Source organism: Parasteatoda tepidariorum, chromosome 5 (assembly GCF_043381705.1).
Source record: "Parasteatoda tepidariorum isolate YZ-2023 chromosome 5, CAS_Ptep_4.0, whole genome shotgun sequence".
In the NCBI taxonomy this organism is placed as follows: Eukaryota; Metazoa; Arthropoda; class Arachnida; order Araneae; family Theridiidae; genus Parasteatoda; species Parasteatoda tepidariorum.
The window spans coordinates 5,077,884-5,099,651 of NC_092208.1; the positions used below are offsets into that span (position 1 = coordinate 5,077,884).

The 21,768-nt window shown below is 29.8% G+C and overlaps 1 protein-coding gene across 2 annotated transcripts in view; it reads left to right on the plus strand.

The window, feature by feature from the left end:
- The first annotated feature begins 14 nt into the window (after positions 1-14).
- LOC107440948 (leucine-rich repeat-containing protein 49) overlaps positions 15-21,768 on the plus strand; it is a 45,347-nt gene continuing 23,593 nt past the window's right edge. The window contains exons 1-9 of one of the 2 annotated variants that reach the window (XM_043048838.2): positions 15-195; positions 1,741-1,852; positions 5,531-5,605; positions 6,581-6,650; positions 8,601-8,855; positions 13,527-13,629; positions 14,798-15,001; positions 17,777-17,843; positions 19,489-19,632. In XM_043048838.2, coding sequence (XP_042904772.1) covers positions 1,805-1,852; positions 5,531-5,605; positions 6,581-6,650; positions 8,601-8,855; positions 13,527-13,629; positions 14,798-15,001; positions 17,777-17,843; positions 19,489-19,632 — 966 coding nt within the window. In that variant the 5' untranslated portion in view covers positions 15-195; positions 1,741-1,804. The remainder of the gene's footprint in view (positions 196-1,740; positions 1,853-5,530; positions 5,606-6,580; positions 6,651-8,600; positions 8,856-13,526; positions 13,630-14,797; positions 15,002-17,776; positions 17,844-19,488; positions 19,633-21,768) is intronic. The other variant, XM_043048839.2, reaches the window with a different exon arrangement.

Genomic DNA, 21,768 nt, shown 5'->3' on the forward strand with positions numbered 1-21,768 from the left:
GTAGAAAACACCATCCATTACTCAAGGGTGGGGCTTATGTGCGGTGTTATGTTTTCAAGTGTCAATCTTGCTTTTCATCAAACATTAGTCGAAACCTTACTCGTTGGTCGAAACTGATGTAACATTAAAAGAAAAATATTCATTTGCTTTTGCATTCTTCAACTCATTACAATAAATTGAATGACAATATTTATTGTAAGTGTATTATTGAGACGCACGTTGCCTATGCACATTGAAAATCGTATATCAATTATTTTAAACCTTCATGAGTGTTGATAAAAATTTTCTTCATTTGATAAATTAGCACTTAAATATTATTTAAATTTTAACTTTTTTGTAATAAATAAAGTAGGCAATTTGCTATCATTAATCTATATATTTTTTGCCTTACTATATATAGATACTTTAGATATATATATGCTAAAGATTTATACATGCATAAATATATATATATAGAGAGAGATTAAAAATTGAAGTTTTTAAGAATTAAATTATTTCATTTTGTGATTTTAAGCTATCATAGTTGACAAATTCTGTTTAGATTTGGTGTTTCTGGACAAAGTTAGCCTGCAATTGTAGAAGTAAAATATCTAACTCATGTCTATTGTTCAAAGTTATTAAAGTTTTGTCTTTAATCCATTTTTCTCAATTTAAATTTTTTCTTCATTAAATTCTAGCATGCAGGATTACTCAAATTCTAAAATATTTTTTTTAATTAAAACTTAGTATTTAGTTTGAATATAGCATGTTGCTTTTAATTTAGAGAGTAAAAAAAGAAAAATAATTTTAAGAGATATTTTTCTTTAAAAAAAAATCAAATTCAAAAAATTTTTGTGATATTAAACGAAAGTGTATTTTATGTATTGTTTGTGTTATGTTTAATTTCTGTAAAAAAAAATTCAGATTTATAAGTTAATTATTAGATTTAGTTTTAAAAAAAGTTGTATGCTGATGAGATCAAAACCCCCTATAGTTCACTCACCAGGAGTTGGCACTTACAGGGGTCTGTCAAGTTTTTTTTTAGAGGTACCTACCTATTTTGTGAAAATTTAGTCATAATTTGTGAAATTTAAAAATTATATTAAAAAATCTACACAAAAATATGGCTAAATTAGAAAATATTTTTCAAAAATATGTTAAAAGTATTTTGTGAAACTACCGTTTTCCTGAAATAGAATTTTTGAAAGTACCACTAAACTGCAGTAAATTTGTCCTGGACAGACCCCTGACGGCTCCACCTCTTCGGACAAATAGTTCGTTTCAGCGCAGGAGTAGGAGGAGAAAGTCTCCGCTCTTGAAATGGAGACAACCCTTAATGTGCGCCAAACAAAGACAGTGAATTATTTTTCAATCACTTACTTCGCTTTATCATCTGCTATTACACGTTTTGTTACTCTAACCAATTAAATATAATGCAGCAAAATTTCTAAAAAGGGCAAACTATTCACTCAAGAGAGAGAAATGTCATCACATTAATGAAATATTTAATGTTAAAAAAATACACACAAAGATTGCTAAATATTTTTGTCATACGATAGCCACATATTTATCTTGTGCAGGAATGTTCACATCCTACTCCAAAAATAACGAAATAGTATCGTCGGATAGCATGTGATGAAGGCTGAGCAAAGTGCCAACTCCTGGTGTACGAACCTATAGACCTCTTAAGATTATTAAACTTGAAAATTATCAATTGTTAAGTATTGGTTTAATGGAAGTTGAAGATATGATTTGTTTTAGAAAAAAAAGAAAAGGACATTTTCTTTTATTGAAGTTTCTGTAATGAAAAGAGAAGTGGCCATCGATGCAATCACGAAAAAACCATGATAAATCCACAAAAGTTCCTAAAGAGGTAACACTTTTCTTTAGTGTTTACCCCATAGACATTTTAATTTTGTTCTGTCTTTATAGCCTAATAATTATTAGTTTTCATAAATATTATTAGCATAGCAAATCTTCATAAACTGTTTAATTCTGACTCCACAGGGAGAGCAAGGGAAACCTGGAAAATACAGGGAATTTTAAAATCACCTAAAATAACAGGGAATTTTGATTTTTTTTTTCTTTACAAACTAGGAAAGTACTGGGAATTTCGATTATTTTTTTTTCTTTACAAACTAGGAAAGTACAGGGAATTTTGATTTTTTTTTTCTTTACAAACTAGGAAAGTACAGGGAATTTTTTTTTTTTTCTCTTTACAAACTAGGAAAGTACAGGGAATTTTGATTTTTTTTTTCTTTACAAACTAGGAAAGTACAGAGAATTTTGATTTTTTTTTCTTTACAAACTAGGAAAGTACAGGGAATTTTGATTTTTTTTTCTCTTCACAAACTAGGAAAGTACAGGGAATTTTGATTTTTTTTTCTTTACAAACTGGGAAAGTACAGGGAATTTTGATTTTTTTTTATTTTCAAACTAGGAAAGTACAGGGAATTTTGATTTTTTTTTTCTTTGCAAACTAGAAAAGTACAGGGAATTTTGATTTTTTTTTTCTTTACAAACTAGGAAAGTACAGGGAATTTTGATTTTTTTTTCTTTACAAACTAGGAAAGTACAGGGAATTCTATTTCTTATTTTCATCTTTATTGTTAAGTGTGGGGTCACTGTTTAGGGGAGGTTTGGCTCATTGCCGAAAGAAAGGGGATCTTTTTCTTCGGTCTATGTGTGTTAGCCCTAGAGTGAAGAGGAGCTACCCTCCCTGAAATGTGCAGTTCTCATTTCCATAGCAGCAGACGGCCTCAGACTTTGTGGCGGGGGGAGTTCTTACCATAGACAAATTATAGAGTAAAATTTTATTACCAGCCATCTGAAAAGTTTTAATAGTGATTACAGACAGAGGATGGTTGTGTTGGTTGTAAACGTAAATGTTTTCTAATTACAATCAACACTAAACAAGTATCTTATAGAACAAACTCTTTTACTATCACAAATGTACACAAAAAAATATATACATGTTGCCAACAAAAGAATAATGTAAGAAATATATAAAATAAATAATATAATAAATAATCACTGCATCTGCGTTCACGCAGTTGCGTCTGGAACATCCTCCCCACCCTGATCAACCTCAAGAGGAATGATCAGTTGAACAGGTCGGGAGATTTCCTTGCCCTCAGATCGTAAAGTACAAGTCCGGACTTTTCCATCACGTCCTTTAATTAGTCCGGTTACCAATCCTCTTTTCCACGTATGTCGTGGTCTTACATCTTCGTGAAGTAGTACTATGTCTCCAACACGAACATGAGAAGATTTTTGAACGTTACGAACTTGGTGGAAAGATCTTAATTGCAATAGATAGTCCTTAGACCATTTCTTCCAAAATGCGTCTAATAAATCCTGTTGTTGCCTGTACAATTTTGTCAGATTTCTACTTGATGCTGCAGGCTGTGAAGGTATGGTTGTAAGTCTTTTACCGGTAAGAAAATGGGATGGTGTTAATGATTCTTCAGGATCATCATTTCCTTGTTCATAAACTAACGGTCGACTATTTAATGCGGCTTCAACACCAACTAATGCTGTAGAAAGACCTTCTTCATCTAACAAGGTTNTTCTTTACAAACTAGGAAAGTACAGGGAATTTTGATTTTTTTTTTCTTTACAAACTAGGAAAGTACAGGGAATTTTGATTTTTTTTTTCTTTACAAACTAGGAAAGTACAGGGAATTTTGATTTTTTTTTTCTTTACAAACTAGGAAAGTACAGGGAATTTTGATTTTTTTTTTCTTTACAAACTAGGAAAGTACAGGGAATTTTGATTTTTTTTTTCTTTACAAACTAGGAAAGTACAGGGAATTTTGATTTTTTTTTTCTTTACAAACTAGGAAAGTACAGGGAATTTTGATTTTTTTTTTCTTTACAAACTAGGAAAGTACAGGGAATTTTGATTTTTTTTTTCTTTACAAACTAGGAAAGTACAGGGAATTTTGATTTTTTTTTTCTTTACAAACTAGGAAAGCACAGGGAATTTTGATTTTTTTTTTCTTTACAAACTAGGAAAGTACAGGGAATTCTATTTCTTATTTTCATCTTTATTGTTAAGTGTGGGGTCACTGTTTAGGGGAGGTTTGGCTCATTGCCGAAAAAAAGGGGATCTTTTTCTTCATTCTATGTGTGTTAGCCCTAGAGTGAAGAGAAGCTACCCTCCCTGAAATATGCTGTTCTCATTCCCATAGCAGCAGACGGCCTCAGACTTTGTGGCGGGGGGAGTTCTTACCATAGACAAATTATAGAGTAAAATTTTATTACCAGCCATCTGAAAAGTTTTAATAGTGATTACAGGCTGAGGATGGTAATGACTGAACTTAAGATTAAAATAATGCTATGTATTTTTTTTTTCTAATTTATTTTTTTTCTAAATTTAAATTTAGTGCATTGAATGGTGTAAATATATTAGATACTCAAGTTTTGACAGTTTCTTTTTCAATAATTTTGTATTTTAATATTTTATTTTACTAAATCAGAGGTCTGTTTAGAGGAAATTTAACGGACCCTTCACAAAATATCTTTCCATAAAAACGGACTCTTCACAAAATAGTTCATCTTTTAATCGGACCCTTCTCAAATTCGTTTATCTTCATTATTGTTTTGTCTATTGAATAAACCTTTCTCGGGGAGAGGAGAAAATAAAGACGGTTCAAAACGAACTAAGTTTTCCAAGTTTCCTTTAGTTTAAATTCCAAATGTAGTATTCTAAATATTTCTATATTTACAAACATCTTGTCTTCATTCTTATTGATATTAAATGATGATTGTTTTTTTGTTTTTTGTTTTGTAAATAAATAGTTAACATGCCGAAAGTTGTAGACCACTTAGCCGTATAAGGATACGTTTCCAGGGTGCACCGCGAGGAGGTAGGTCTACTCCGCACCCCAGAATATTAAAAACATAGTTAAAGGATAAGGTATTCACTTTTGTTANATTGAATGGTGTAAATATATTAGATACTCAAGTTTTGACAGTTTCTTTTTCAATAATTTTGTATTTTAATATTTTATTTTACTAAATCAGAGGTCTGTTTAGAAGAAATTTAACGAACCCTTCGCAAAATATCTGAGCGAGGAGGTAGGTCTACTCCGCACCCCGGAATATTAAAAACATACTTAAGGGATAAGGTATTCACTTTTGTTATTAGGTGAATTGTGCATCTTCAAAAGTTATTAATATCTTCCTATTATATTACATTATATTATTTTCCTTTAATAATTTAAAGTAAAAGTAAACCAAAATAAAGTATCAAATATTTATTAATATATGTACAATGGTTATACATATAAAATTTTTTTAAATGTTCAAGGTTTTGGGCACTTTAAGACAGTAAAACCCGTGTGTCATTTCCAAAACCAGTTTAGGATGTCCAAAACCCAACCCAGGGTGTAACATATCAATATCAAGCAAAACCACATTTTTGTAAAAAGGAAAAGTGTACCAAATTTAACTACAGCATGAAAAAAAAAAATTATATTTTCTTATGTCCACCAAATTGTTTCATATAGTAATGAACACCCCCTAAACACTACTCTAATCTTTATAGGCAGACATTCAAGTCTCTGGGCTTAGCGTCGTGATAGGCCAGGGAAAAGTGAATTCAACTGATAAAAATAAGCAGGTATGTTGGTTTTATTAAGTAAATTGTATGAATAGTTTTACAAATAGGCTCTGTGAGTATTCTTTCCATGATCCAAGGTACATAACCCCGAGGCAGAATCGCAGCGGCACGGCGACATTATCACAGAATGTTACAGAGTTCTTGCGTAACAATTTTTCTTTCGAAGAGTGAAAATAATTACTTTTCTTCAAACGTTTACACGTAATATTTTAATCATGCCTTTAGGTAATCACTTTTTGACGCGCTCAATTTTTCGCGATAGTAGAGTGAATCGATGTACTGTTTCGATTGTATTTTCGGCAGTTATTGATATTGATTCTCATGTGAATTTCCCGATATATTTCAAACAATACGAAAAATTCAAATCATGTATTTGAGTAAATACTTTTAAGGCAATGATTCTATCGAATTTTATGCAGTTATTGCTATTGATTTCTGCATAGTTTTAAATCCGTTATTTTTTGTACAATATTATTTGTTACAGCAATCTAATCTCGAAACGAAACACGCATCGGAGAAGTCTGATTAGCACATCGTCGTCGTTCTTTTGTTCGGCAATTACTACTCTTTATTTCAGGATTTTTATTTTATTTATTATTTTTTTTACTGTGATGATTATTTACAAAATGCGAAGAGCGCATTTGTTATTTTAAATTAGTAACATATATGTTTGTTATTATTGAAAGTATCTTGCAAAAAGATATTAGTGCTAGAGAGTTTTGGCGCAGATAGCTCGAAAAAAGCCTGCCAGAGAGGTACATAAAAAGTCTTATGCACCTTAGAGCTTCAATGCACTAATGTAGCAGAAGGAACCTAAGTATGCTCTAAAGCGTAGTCATGAGAATGGTCCTAAGACAGCGTGACAAAGCCAGAAAAACCTCTTTTAGTACACCTTAAATATTTTGTGCTATAATGTAAATATTAGAAAAATAAAATATGATTTTCTTAAGACTAAATAAATTCTTTTATTTTCAGACCACTTCAAAAGTTGCATCTAAAACCCAATCAAAAGCATCTCCTCGAAGAAAGTTTCAAACAAGAGCAGGTTTGTTTTGTTCATTTCATATTATGACTGCTTTTTAAGAAAAACCTGCTTATACTCTACACATTTCTATTAACTATTCTATTACATGCTGCATATCGTTTTTAAAAATGTGCTTAAAGATGCTTATTTTCGTTATTTAAAAGCACTTAATGGTGCTTTTTTCACTGGGTGTTTTTAAAAAGTGCTTAATTTTTCCTTATCAAAAATGAGATTTTTTTCGTTACCACATCGATTTTGGCCACGTATTATGCGAAAGCGTGGTTTTCACAGTTCATTCCACCACAATCCATTTAGGGGTACCGTCGGTCCGTAGCTTATGGCAGCACCAATCATTTTACATGTTTGATTAATGCAGTTCCGCCTGTGCGTCTACTCTGCTGGGTTCGGTGAGATTCTAACACTCTCTTGTGCAACTCTGCTGGAACGTGCAAGATATTCTTCTTTTCAACCACCATTTTCCACCCTCTGAAATAGAACCGAAAAATCTCTCGATCTTTTTATGCAGACTAATATTATCACGAAAAGAGCTCTTTCTCAGAAACTAGTTATTTTATCATGATCATTTAAGGTCTTTGAAAATTATTTTGCATTTTGTTAATAAATATAGTGTTTAAAAATATTTTTTGCATGCTCAAAAGGTGCTTATTTTTTGTTGAAAGATTTGGCTATGCACCATGTTTAATTTTTCAGTTTCTACATACTTTTATTGTTTTAATCTGCAAATAATTTATTCTACAACTGTTAATGCTGTTTTTCATGAAAATAGTGGGTAGCAAGAATTTTTTTTTAACTAATACCTTTAGAATTGTTCTACGCAGTCATCTAATTCGATAATAATATTAAGTAAAGTCCTTTTCTTACAATAGTTAGCAGTTTTGCATTTTATAAAACACTCACTTAAAATTCGCAGTGTATGATTTTGTTATTTAACGAAAAGGTTTTTGTAATTATGTGACTACTGAACAAAATGTAAAGTGCAGGACTAAAAAGTGTTACTAAACAGTGTAAACAATTGAAATAATTAATCCAACATATTACAGGAATCATTTATATTCTTTTCTCCTTTTTTTATTCTTTTCAATAACATGCCTGATTAATTTGGCCCACCATGTAACAGAAGTGCAAAAAAATGTCAGAGAAATGTTTCCCCAGAACACAGTTTTTTTCCCCTACCCTTTTGCTATAATAATGATAATAAATTTATGAATTTAATACAATAAGTAAAAGTAATAAACAAACACAGAAAAAAATAAAATAATCACTTTTGGATGTCTAAGTCCATTCGGTGACGACAGAATTGAGTTTATATATTCTTAATGCATGTTCTATGTATAACAGGATGCGTAGCGTTTTTAAAAAGTGCTTAAAGGTGCTTATTTTCGATTTTTATTTTTTAAAAGCTCTTAAAGGTGCTTTTTTAATTGGATGTTTTTAAAAAGTGCTTAATTTTCTCCTTTTCAAAATGAGATTTTTCTTTACTATGTTGATTTTCGCTTTGAATTATGCAAAAAGACGCAGTTCACATTGTTCTATTCAACGTGTTCATAATTAATTCAACCCTAATATATTTCGGCGTATTGTCAGTCCGTGGCGTATGAAAACGGTATTCGTTTTACACGATTCAAAATTTCATGATTTTTGACAATCGTCAAAAACAATGCCAATTTTTTTTTTTCGCATGATGGTTAAAACAAGATAAAACCGTCAAAGTGCTTAAGATGGGCTTATTTTTTCTGAAATAATTTGGCTATGCACCCTGTATAACTATTAATATTAATCTTTCTCTAAAGTTCTTAATGTTCATGTGCATGTATATATATATTTTGCCAGTAATAAATAAAAATATTAAATATTTAAATGTTTTTGTATATTTAATAAAATTATTCAATTATGAACTTGCAGATACCTTTGGATTGTTTGCACAGATACTTTTATATTTTTATCTTACAGATGATATAAAAAATGTCCAGGGAGGAGGATCTCTGCACAGAAACCAGTCCCCATCTCCATCCAGAGGATCCAGCCGAGCATCATCCAGCCCTGTGTCCTCGACATCTTACGATGCCTGCACTTCTCTGTCAAAGGTGGAGGACACGGCGACATCTACATCGATTTCATCCTCCCCTGTCAATGCCTCCTCTTACAGGTCACAGTGGGTCCTTTCTAGGAAATTATCTGGAAGGTCTAGATTTAGTGAAATACAAGGTCAGCCTTCATTTTATTAATATTTTTAAAATTGTTTGCCTAATTTCAAAAAATTTCATGGTCTGCTTTAGTCTTATTGATTTTAGAATTTTCTCTTGATTTCTTCCTGTTGGGATCAGTTTTTCCCCCTCTTTAATAGCTTAATACAATCCAAAAGCTTAACTTAAAATAGACACATTTGAATTATTCAAAATTAAAATTTATTTTGAAATATCAACAGAAGATATTTATCAAATAAAAAATATATTTACATTTCTATTCTTTAGGGATGAGATTTTTCCGCTTTTTGTCTCTCGAATTTCAGTTTTTTTTTTTCGAATTTCAGCTTTCTTTTTTTTTTCAAAACCTCCAAATTTCCAAAAGTTTTACTTTTTTTTTATATAAATTTTCCGCTTTTTCTAAAGACTCAGTCGATGAAATAAAATAATTATGTTTATTTCCGATTTTTCAAAGATAAACCAGGGGTCTGTTTAGAAGAAATTTGGGTCCGTTAACGGATCCTTCACAAAATATCTTTTCATGAAAACTGACCCTTCACAAAATATTTTAACTTAAAAACGGACCCTTCACAAAATGATTTTTTTTTCAATCGGACCCTTCACATATTTGTTTATCTTCATTATTATTTTGTTAATCGAATAAACCCTTTCCAGGGCAGAAAACAAGAAAGATGGATGTAAACGAATTAAGTTTTGTCTTCGGAAGACAATTCTTCCATTATTCGCCGAAATTAATATTCTGCATTCAGTATAGGCTAAATACCAAATATTTGTATGTTGCATCTCTAATTTAGAAGCAGCAATTGTTGTTTATTTTTTAAAATTTTATTTTTTTAATTATAATTTTACAGTGTTGAGCATAATCTTGTATGTCTTTACAATTTAAAAACTCCTTGAAAAACTTTTTTTTCGCAATAGCAGACCCTATTTGCACCAATTCATAAAAGTGGACTCTGATTGAAAGAATGTGAGCAATTTTTTCACGAAAAACGGACCTTTCACAAAATGTCTGGACAGACCCCTGTAAACAGAAAATTCAAACTACGTCGTAGCTGCTAACCCTTCCTCATTTTTACTTATTTTAGCTATTTTCTCCTCTTTTACTTGCAGAAAATAAGATTTACAATATTTTTACCCGCCCGCCAAATAGCTCGTATTTTTGTTATTCAGACGTCATTGCTTCCTGTTTACACATAATGAATTGTATTTTCACATTTTCTAAATTCAATATCGAGTTTCATATTAACATGATTTAAAAGCCACATAACTGAATTCATATTCTCTCAGTTTAAAATCAAGTATTGCAATACTTATTCACTCGATTTTAAGATCATGCATGCGATTCATATTTATGTGATTCATATTCATACAATGTTAAAGGGATCGCAGTACCCTTGCAATAATTTTTTTAAATAAAGGTATAATCATTCATTTTGTAGGTGCTTTACATGCACATTTAACTTATAATCAATAATTTATCTTCAAAAAATAATTAAACTATTTAGTTTTTTTTAAATTTTAAAAATAATTGAAAAAGTTCAATATTTTTAAATCCCTAAGGCTTTTTTAATTTAACATATTTTCAAAAAATGTTTTTTTCTTAGTGCTTACAATATTCATCTTAACAACGTTGTGCATTTGTTTGTTGAAATAACAATTAGAATATTTTTTATTGATTATTTTGTAAAACAAGGTTAAAAATTCCTGTTAGGTATATATAACATGCAGTAAAAATTGTAATATCTCATAAAATGCTTATTCCATGCACAGTTTAAATAAATGTATTATACTTAAGATAAAAAAGTTTACTTCAAAACTTTTATCTTGAATAGAAAAAATTCCTTTGGTATTTAATTAAGATTAAAACCTAAAATTATCATCTATGTGAAAAAGCACTTTAAAGTCTGTCTGCTGTGCAAGTTTCTGTATTAGGGAAATGTAAAAGCATTCATAACTTTTTTAAAACTGTAGATAGAGATGTCATTTTTTTTTCAGTGCATTTGAAATAATTTTAAGTCTTATTATAACCAAAAAAAAATTTTTCGATGTTTTGGTCATTTTTTGGGTACTGTGACCAGATTTATAAGCACACGGTTTAAAAGTGTGTTAGAATTGCAAGAATTCTATCATTGAACGCTATTGAGAAGCTAGAGACATGTTGTGATTAATAGACTTTGTTGCAGCATCTTTTGTTTCTGTTCTTATTTTTATTCAAATGTTTATGTATGCTGTTACTGTCTATAATCTGCCATTGGAAATAAAAATTAAAAAAAAGGATTTGTCAAATTGTTGAATATCATAGCTTCTACATATATACAGTAGGGAACCGATTATCCGGAATGATCGGGACCATCGCTATTCCGGATAACTGATTTTTCCGGTTTTCTGAATCGGTACAAAAAGCCGTTTTTTTATTGTTAAACCCAACTAAAAAAAAATATTAGGAAATAATCTTAAAAAGAAGAAAAAACGATGAAGTAATACAGTAATGATTATTTCTAAAATGATGGTATGGTAAACATCTTTCAAAAAAGAAAGAAAAATCCTATAATCTTATGAGGAAAAAAAATTTTTTTTTTAAAAAATGGTGGGAAAATTTATCGAATTTCGTTCCGGTTTTTTGGTTTTCCGGTTTTCTGATTTCCGGATAACGGGTTCTGTACTGTATATATATATATATATATATTCTTGGATTTCCTCTTTTTTATTTTCTGACTACTCTCATCCCTAATTCTTGCAGCTGTGGTGTTACTAACACACCCACTTATTTTAGACATGAGTCCTTTTCTACCTTCTGTTAAGTCTTACATCATTACACTTCACGTTAGATTTCTGTGACTAATAGATGTAATTTGACATATTCATGTTGTTTTATTTGAGAACATCCCCTTGGGCCATTAAAATTGAGTCTTAGAATATGAAAATCTGATCAATGGGTCAAAAGTTATTTAAGGTGGTCTGTTTATTTATTTATTATTATTTTTTTTTGTGCACTGTATTTCAAAAGTGTGTTATGTTATTTGAATCACATACTTGTTACAGCAGAAATGTCAGAATAAATAATATGGAAGTTAACTATATTTAAAGCACTAGTCTCCTTGAATTTAACCTCGAAATTGCCTAAATGTGAATTTGGAAAGAAAGAAGTGGAATATCTGGGATTTATTTTAAATAAAAACGGTATTAAGTCTGGAGATAAAGAAAAGTGGAAGCTCTAACTAAACTTCCCTAACCTAAAAATATACACGATGTTTGAAGATCTCTTGTTTTTTTTGTTTGTTTTTTTCAGAAGATTTATTCCAAACTGTGCAATTAAAGTTCGATATTTAGCGCAGCAGATGAAAAAGAATGAAATTTTCAAATGGGAAAAGGACAATGAAGAGGTGCTTAAAATGCGAGTTAACAAACAATTTTGGCTCTTTATAATCCTGAAGCAAAAACTGAAGTTCACAGCTATGTATGTGCGGATGGTATGTTGCTTCTGCTTGGAAACGATAAATTACATTTAGTTTACTTTGTGAGTAAGAAGACTACAGAGACAGAGAATAAATATCATTCGTGTAAAGCTGTAGTTAATGACAATTGTATGACACTAGAATGACTATGACAATTGTTTGACACTAGAACGACTATGACAATTGTATGACACTAGAACGACTTTGACAATTTTTGTTGGGCATCAGTTTTACAGTAGCAACCTACTGCCAAACTTCAATTTGTATCAATGCTAGGAAATCATATAACCCTTAAATTGTATGTTGGAGTATCCTTTTCAAGAATTTGATTTTGAAATTCGTCATAGGCAGGATACTAAAATGTCTTGTATTGATGCAATCATTAGGGCTCCTGTTTCAAACTATTCGGATCCGCCTGCTTCCCTGACAGATAATATGTTTGAAGTTTGTAACTTTGAGAGTCTAAGATAGGGGTGCACAACCTTTTTGAGTGAAGGGCTACATGCACAGCAGATTAACTAATGAAGGGCCACATGCCTAAGTATTTCGACAGACATGTTGACAACTATTGTAGGTTGAATTATCACATAAAAATCATTGTTCTTGCCACTAAATTCTTTTTATTAGTTAACCTTGTAATATGTTTGCATAAAATTAACTACTTTTAAATGTTTAAAATTAAAAACTATTAAAACTTCTTACTTAGGAAATAAAACAGAATCAGAAACAATTTATCAGAAAAAAAAAATTCAGATTAATTGAAATAAATAAAAACAATGGGAAAATTTGTGGAGGTTTTTTTTTTTTTNTTCCTTTTTTTTTTTTTTTTTTTTTTTTTTAATATTACTACGTAATACACAATTTCATTTAAACATAAATTTTGATGTTCATTGAATTAAATTTTTAAAAAAAATATTCTACCTAGTTAATAATAAAATACAAGTTAAATATTTTAATTTAAAAAACATTTGTAGGATTAAAAATGATTAAAATTAAAACAAATCCCTTTGAGTTAAAAATAAGATTTAACATTTTAGCAGATAATATACTCAGACTTTAAAACGGTAATTTTAAATAAATTATAAGAGGCTGTCCATAAGTTAACTATTTTACTTTTCAACATTTCTGTTTCGATGTCATTCTTTCTTTTATTTTATTTTTCTTAAAACATTCTTGTTTGTTGTTCAAAATTTTAAATATCTAAAACTTATTTATAGGTAAATCCAAGGTAGCCATCCGAGTTAGCGATGACGGGAAAATTTACGTTAGGAGGTCATTGGAGGACAAAACTCTGGACCCTGATCGTCTTTTGATTGACAGGTATGGCTTGATATGAATTGCAATGTACTACTTTTCAATCTAAAATAATGAATCAATTAATTAAATTTTATGAAGTTAAATATTAAGCTACATATTTTATAAATGTCTGGGGAAAATCATGCTCTAGTACATACAGTACTATGCCAAACAATTTTTTTAAAAATCAATTTAGACAGGTGTAATTTGTTAACTAACTGTAGAGAATACAAAATTGAAAAAGGTAGTGAAGAAAGTTTAATTACCTTTAAATATCTTGAGAAATAAAATTCGAAATTTTTTCAATCGTTTAATTGAATCAAGATGAAATTGGGCAGATTATAGGGTTATCTAGCAGAAATTTTTTTTTTTTGTTAGAGTATCACAGGTTGGGAACTAAAGGGTATCTGTGCACCTGGATGTTCATGGAAAGTCATGAATTTTGGTATTGAACAAAATTTGTCATGAAATATCATGATTTTAACAATTTTTTTAAAAAAAATCATGTCAAAAAATCATGAAAGTCATGGATTTGGGTCACTGAAAGATCTAATTTTTAAAATGGAATCCCCCCCCCCCATTTCATGGTGTTCCAAATATCTGAATTTGTAACAAACATATTTTATTAAAATATAAAATGTTTTTATCATGTTCTTCAAAAATTATGGTGTTCTTGGATTATGGTGTTAAATAAAAGAAAAAACATCATTTCTAGAGAAAATTATCTTTTAAACTTCTGTGATTTCCAAATTTTTGTTATTTACTTTTTTTTATTTTATCAGTTTAAAATTCTAGCTGAAACAAGCCAGTCATTGACAAATTTTTTTTATTCCGAAATGAGAACAGAAAAATCATGAGTATTTCTTTCCTTTCTGATGAACAAGAAAAGCATCATTAGAATATAAAACTGCATAAGAAAAGAAAAAATATATATTTGCTTTTGGAATTTTTTCAGCTTTTTTATTGCTTCACTCTGTTTCTTTAATTTAAAATCTATAAATATGAAGATGCAGAGTATTTATACCTATCATTTCAATTAATGTTAATATAATGCTTTTTTAAATTTATTGTTGCGAAGAAAATAGTAATTTATCAAAAATTCTTGGAATTAGTCATGGAAAGTCATGAATTTGAAAATCTAAAATGTAGCTGATACCCTGGAACTGATTTCCAACATTTCTTGATTTTGCAGGTGTAGTTTATCTCGGTTCCCCATTATCGAAGGTGAGGAGCAACTTCATCTACTTAATTTGCAACTCAACCATATTCCTGTGATTGAAAACCTAGAAGCGTTTTCAAACCTGAAGTTCCTTGATTTATCTGAAAATATGTTGGAGCACATTAGTGGCTTAGACTCTCTACTTTCTCTCAGGATGCTGATGTTGGCTAAAAATAGGTATTCAGATTTTTGTTGAGAAAATATTGCAAATTTTCTATTTTGATGAACATAAAAATCCCTAAAATTCCCTATGTGTAAAATGTTCAGTATATTTTGCAACAATTATTGTGAAATTTATATTTCGTAAAATCTACTGGACTGTTTCCTATCCGTGTTGGCAGCTATGATAAAACCAATTGTTCACAATGATTGCTAAAAAATGATTCAATATAGCTTAACTATATTCATGCTTTTAATATTGAATAAAATAAATAGCCGTTTTAGTATTCTAATTTTAAAAAAGGGAAATTTTCTCTTCCCTCTTTTTACTTTATTCAGGGTTGCCACTCCACAAGAACAGGGAATTTTGTTTTTAAAAAATGGTAACCACTTAAAGTGTAAGCTATGGGGTATTTAAGCGTGATATTTCGACTATACTAAACTATTTCATTTACTATAGCATTATTTAAGTACATTCAGCTGTTTCTTTTTTTTTTCCTCTAAGTTTTTCAAGCAATTAAAACTAATGAATATAGTTAGCCCAATATAGCTCACACAAGAGTACACTGATTGTTGTTTCCTCGTAATATATAGTGACAGGGTTCCCACGGATCATGGAAAACCTGGAATCGCCGGGGAATTTTATTTCAGCTCCAAAAATCAGGGAAAGTTGCAATTTTTTTTACAAAAACCTGAAATGTTTTGTTTCTATATCATACACCTGGAAAATAGTAAGTATTAAAATTGTCAGTAACAGTAATCAGTTATTGAGATTCTAATTAAATAATTCCTACATCTATTGCAATTATTTGTTCTAAAAATTTCACATTTTAGTCAAACTAAAATGTTCCCATCCTCATTTAATAATATTTTTTTGTGCAGAAAAATCTAATATTTCACTTAACAAATAAAAGAATCCAAGTTTTCTGATGAAAATATGGTCTCAATTTTCATTAAAGTCTACCTGTAAAATTCAGGGAATTTTTTTCCTTCACAAATTGAGTGGGAACCCTGAAGTGTGTTTCGCTCAGTGGACTGATCGTTATGGCACAGTTCCCAGCTGATCACCGGAATCAAGTATCACTGACTGCGGGTGGGTAACCACTTGAATTAGTTTGCGTAGGGACCCATGGTGTGTGGTATTGGTCCTCGTTAAACTGTTCTACCATAAAGTGCTCAACTTCGCGTGCAGGTCGTCGGGCTACCGAAGCGGGGGTCAGAAGATCAAAATTTTGATGGCAAGTTTTCGGATCATCCTCAAGGATGTTTCCCAAACTGTCGCCACTAACCCATTGTGCAGCTCAAGTGCAACGTAAATGAATTACAACAGCAACATATTATATTGTGTATATTATGTACGGGCGAAACTCTGGAAATTTTTTTTTTCAGATTTGAGTGGCAACCCTAATAAGAAAAGGTTTTAACATTTGCTAAATGTCTGCAAGTAGATTAATGATTTTATTTATTTCTGGTTTTTAACGTTGATGAATTTAAATTAATGATGATTTATGAAAAATTTCTTTACTTGTCTTCTTTACTTGTCTGACTTGTTGTTATGGGGGACTTATAGAGATTTTTTATTATTGAGGATATATATAGACTATATTGCTCTAACCCATATGTTTTACAAGTTTATTCTCTTTTTATTTTATTTCATTGTGTTGCTTTCATGCCTGAGTATTGTTCCAAAGTTTTCTAAAAAGTGCAATGTATATGCTGCCTGAATTGTTCTGAGACTAATTAAAAATTATTGCTCTTGACAAATTCCAAACCTCTTGTTTTTAAATTAAAAATATATTTTAGACTCAGTTAGATTCTTTGGAAAAATCTGTGTTTAACGTTTTCCCTGTTTTCACAGCATCGGAAAAAGTAACAGTTTTCACTGGAGATTTATTATCATCGACTTCTGTGTCGGAATCTCTTTTCATTATTTTCCATAAATCTACTTCATAAATTTCGTTAAATCGCGAAATTTGGTAAATAGGGATTCGTTAAACTGAGGTTGGACTGTATGTGTGGTTTCTTGAAGAAGAAAGGTAATTATAATTAAAAGAAATTAAACTGAACTGCAACAAGAATTTGGAATCTGTGTGTTGTCCTCGGTTGTGTGAATGTGGCCCACCCTATAAACGGGTACCTGTGACGTGAGTAATGTTGCTCTCCTCCGTGACTTAGGTTCACAGGTGCCTACTGGGTAACAATAAATGAGCAACACTTCCTTCGTCTTCCGAGGGAAGAACAAAAGTTCAGTGCCTGCTGTAAAAAGTAGTATATATGTATATATTGTTTTGAAAAGACTGTGTTTAGTATGTTAAAAATTGGGTCATTTTAATGCCTTTCATACAATTTGATAAAAATGTTTTTGTTTTATTGTATGTGTGCATAGAATAGCAATATATGTGTGGTTTCTAGAAAAAAAGAGGTGATTATAATTAAAAGAAATTAAACTGAGCTATAACAAAAATTTGCATATTTTCATCCTTTGAATTGACTAGCGTGGAAGATGAGGATATAATAATATGTAAGGAAATGAGGTTTCAAATTTTTAAACTTGATTTGAACTCACAGACATGAAAATATTGATTACTGTAACTTGNTGATTATAATTAAAAGAAATTAAACTGAGCTATAACAAAAATGTGTATATTTTCATCCTTTGAATTGACTAGCGTGGAAGATGAGGATATAATAATACGTAAGGAAATGAGGTTTCAAATTTTTAAACTTGATTTGAACTCACAGACATGAAAATATTTATTACTGTAATTTGAAAATCTTTTTTTTTTCTAATAGAATCAATTATATTGATGGTCTACAGGCATTACACCATCTTGATGTTCTTGATCTAAGTGGAAATGAGGTATCAATATTGTTACCTTTATCTTTCATTCATTATAAATAATTTTAAACTGTTTTCAATACTATTTTGTCTTTATATAGCAGGGACTGTGTAACTGAGAGGGGGCTTTAGCCTCCTCACATTTTATGAATGAAGGGACTCAGTCCATTTTAAAGTTTAAAATTTTTTACTCAATATTTGTGTAATTGAATTTACGAATAAAAAAGTAGATAGTTTTTCTTGTGTCTGAATTCTAAAAAATTGTGTCTCTATTTCAAGCAAGCTTTAACATTTCCTTCGTGAAAATTACTACCAAATCACTAAATAATTCATTATTTTGGATAATGAAATTTTATGTAACATAACAAAATTATTTTATATATTAGATTATTTTAGATAACAATTCATTAAAAAATTCATTCGCAAATGGAATATATGTCCCTATTGCTGACCGATGGGAAAAATTCTTGGTTTCAAATGTAACAGCGAGATAAAAAAAAAACAGCAAAACAAATTTTAAAAAATACAGTTTAATGAGCAATAAATAATTTACAGGTAAACACTTTCTTTTTTTAATTTTAAAAGAATCATGAAGTTAAAATTGCAAGTGTGAATTCTTGAATACCATTTTGTGAGGTTTGGGGATAATTCAGACACAGTTAATACTAACATACACATATATATACATACACACACACATGGAGGGAGGGAGCTCCCCCTCTCTTGAAATAATTCCGTGGTTAATGTCATATAGTATAACAGAAAGGTTGGAAGAACAGTTTTTTAAAGATGTTTTAAAAACCTTAATCTGTAATTAGTTTTATAAATATAAATTATAATTGAAATATTATTAAATATCAATAACAATACCCTTAGAACTATACATTGGTTACTGTCATATAGTATAACAGAAAGGTTGGAAGAACAGTTTTTTAAAGATGTTTTAAAAACCTTAATCTGTAATTAGTTTTATAAATATAAATTATAATTGAAATATTATTAAATATCTATAACAATACCCTTAGAACTATACATTGTTAATGCTGAATGTAACGACCCTCGTGGGCCGAGCAGAAATGTACATTATAACATAAAGTCGTTATGCCGTAAGCGCAAATAATACTGTACTCGTATCTAAGCCAATTTTAAGAAAGCAATGCTTTACATTAAAAGAATTTGGTGATTAATTGGCAATAACGTAACTTTTCTGCATTAATCGATACACATGAAGTACCCGCTTAAAATAAATAGGTGAAAAAAAGCATTAAAAATCGAAGGTTGATCTGGGGCTGTCATTTTCGTTAAACTAAAATGAAAGAAAAGCATATCCTTTTAACTGTAAGAGAAAATCCCTTTCAACAATTCATATGAACTTCATGAATACTCAGCAAAATGGATGCAGCTGCAACAATGATTCAGTGTAGAATGGGTCAAATAAATAAAAATGCCAAATGTAAATTACATCAGTTTCACTAAATATAAACACTAAAACAGTATACTATGAGAAATAATTGTTAGGCTTCCGAATATTTTTTCATAATTTTTAAAATTGATATCCCAGTTGGTTATGTAGAAATTTGTAATGTGCTAATTGTTACAAATACAGATATTAAGTTGCATGTTTGAAGTACTCTTATAAATCTTAAATCTTTTCTCCTTTTGTTAGATTAGAGAAATAGCAAATATCAGTCACCTTCAAGAACTGAGAGTGCTAAATCTTTCTTCAAATCAAATTTCTATTATGAGTGGTTTGAGAGGACTCAAATCGTTGATTGAGTTGAATTTGTCCAAGAACTTAATTACTGAAGTTGTAAGTTTCATTTTCCTTCATTTTTATTTTAATGAAATAGTTCCTGAGTTGTATTGAGAAGTGATTAGTTGCAAAACATACTAGTCTCTACTGGATTTTGACTGTTTCTCCTGGTCTACTGGTTTAATAAAAATTCTCCTGGTTTTTGTACATTTTAGAAAATTCCCTAAAATTGAGTAAGTTTTCTAAAAAGGTCCCTATTGAAATCGAATTTTTGTGCAGATTATTGCTTTCTTGAACATTTAAATGATTGTCTCTTATACATAAGGAAGCAAGCCTGATTTATAAATTTTAGTTTCTTAGCTGAATTAAATTCCTATTACTATTCAAAATTATGAATAAACATTTCAAGATCATTTAATGTGAAATCATAACTGGAAAATATTGCAGTTTTACTATTTTGATGACTATAAAAAATCCCTAAAATTCCCTATGTGTAAAATATTTAGTGCATTATACAACAATTATCATTAAATTCATATTATTTCGTAATATCTACTGGATATTTTCCTATCCGTGTTGGCAACTGTGATATTAACTAACTTTTGCATAACGTAATTTTTTGTTGTTGCAGAAAGTTTTTCAAGCAGTTTTTTGGGGGAAACATTTTTGGTTTTGTGAAAACACTTCTCTGCGGAATTTTTCAAAGGATGTGTTATTTTCTGTTGGATTCTGAGAACATCCCATTTCTTTTAAATTTAAATGTGGATTGATCAAGAAGAAAAATCAAATCCAATCTAATTCTAAATCCAATTTATTATAACTATGAATTGCAAATCTCAATAGTTCAAACTTGAAGACCATCTATTAATTATATAAAAGGCATATAGTCTTACCCGCAAAATTCATTAATTCAAACTTTCGGAGAATTCACTCATTTATGAAAGGGAAGCAACAATTTTACATTATCAAATTTTTATGGTGATGAATTCGGACCTTATTTATTATCTTCAGAAAATGAATCTTGTTGGGTTGTGTTTTATGATTATTAATTGGCCTCTTTTATCCAATTTAAAATAATATTTGACTTTATTCAACAATACAGTAATTACATCAAAAAATTCTTAAATGGTGAATTGAGCATCAACCAATATATTACTTTATACGACAAAATTATTTTGTATTCATTTCAAGATTAGTTGAAACCTTATTTTAAACTTATATGATTAGGGAAGTTTTGAATTCTATTACAAAGTTTTCAATTTAACTTATTGATACTATTTTTAAGAAAGCAACAATGCCACAAAAGTTTTCTATTATCAGCAGTTTTGTTAATAAAATTAAAACTTTCACTTCTAAGCAAAGTAATTCTGAAATTTAAAAAAAATATTTGGTCCTATTTTTCACTATCCCTTTTTTTCCATTTGGGAAGCTGTTGAAAGTCCTGTTAATAAACAATACACAGGTATAATTCTCCTAAATTTCCTAACAAATATTGGCTAATTTATATTTGATTATGTTAATTACAATAATTTTACAGGATGCTTATTAATTATAGTTGTTTATTGTGTTAGGTTCAGAGCCTGACTTAGGCAGGGGCATAGGAGGCAATTGATCCGAGCCCCCACATCAAAGTGGCCCCCCAAATCATATAGAAAGTTTATTTTACGTTTCCTTCTTTAATGAACTTTTTTTTAAACAAAATATCAGTACAGTGTAAAATCTGTCAGTTTTATGTTAGCTTCTTCATTAATCTAATCTATATTTCGTAAATCCATGGCTTTCTAGGGCGGATTTCAGGTAAATTTTTGCAATGACGAATCTCAATGACAAATTTGGCCAATCAAAAGCCTGTACTTTTACATATCGCAAAATGTGATGTGTTTACAAAAATACAGGCTTCTGACTGGCTTAATTGAGCACCATCGTAATTGCAAATATTTAGCTGAATTCCGCCCTAATGTCAGCAAGGATATGAATTTTTCGCAGCTAGATAACAAAGTTAACAATCAGAAAATTAATAAAATGGACAGAACGATATTTCGTCTGACCATTGGATGTGGTTGGGGACTTTATAGCTATTTTAGGTTCTAGTTAATTTTCTTGTTATATATAATGAGGTGAAAAATTTAAATACCTCCATAAAGTTCGGTTCTTCATTACTGAAGCAGAGGGGGCGGGAGGGCCGGGCCCCAA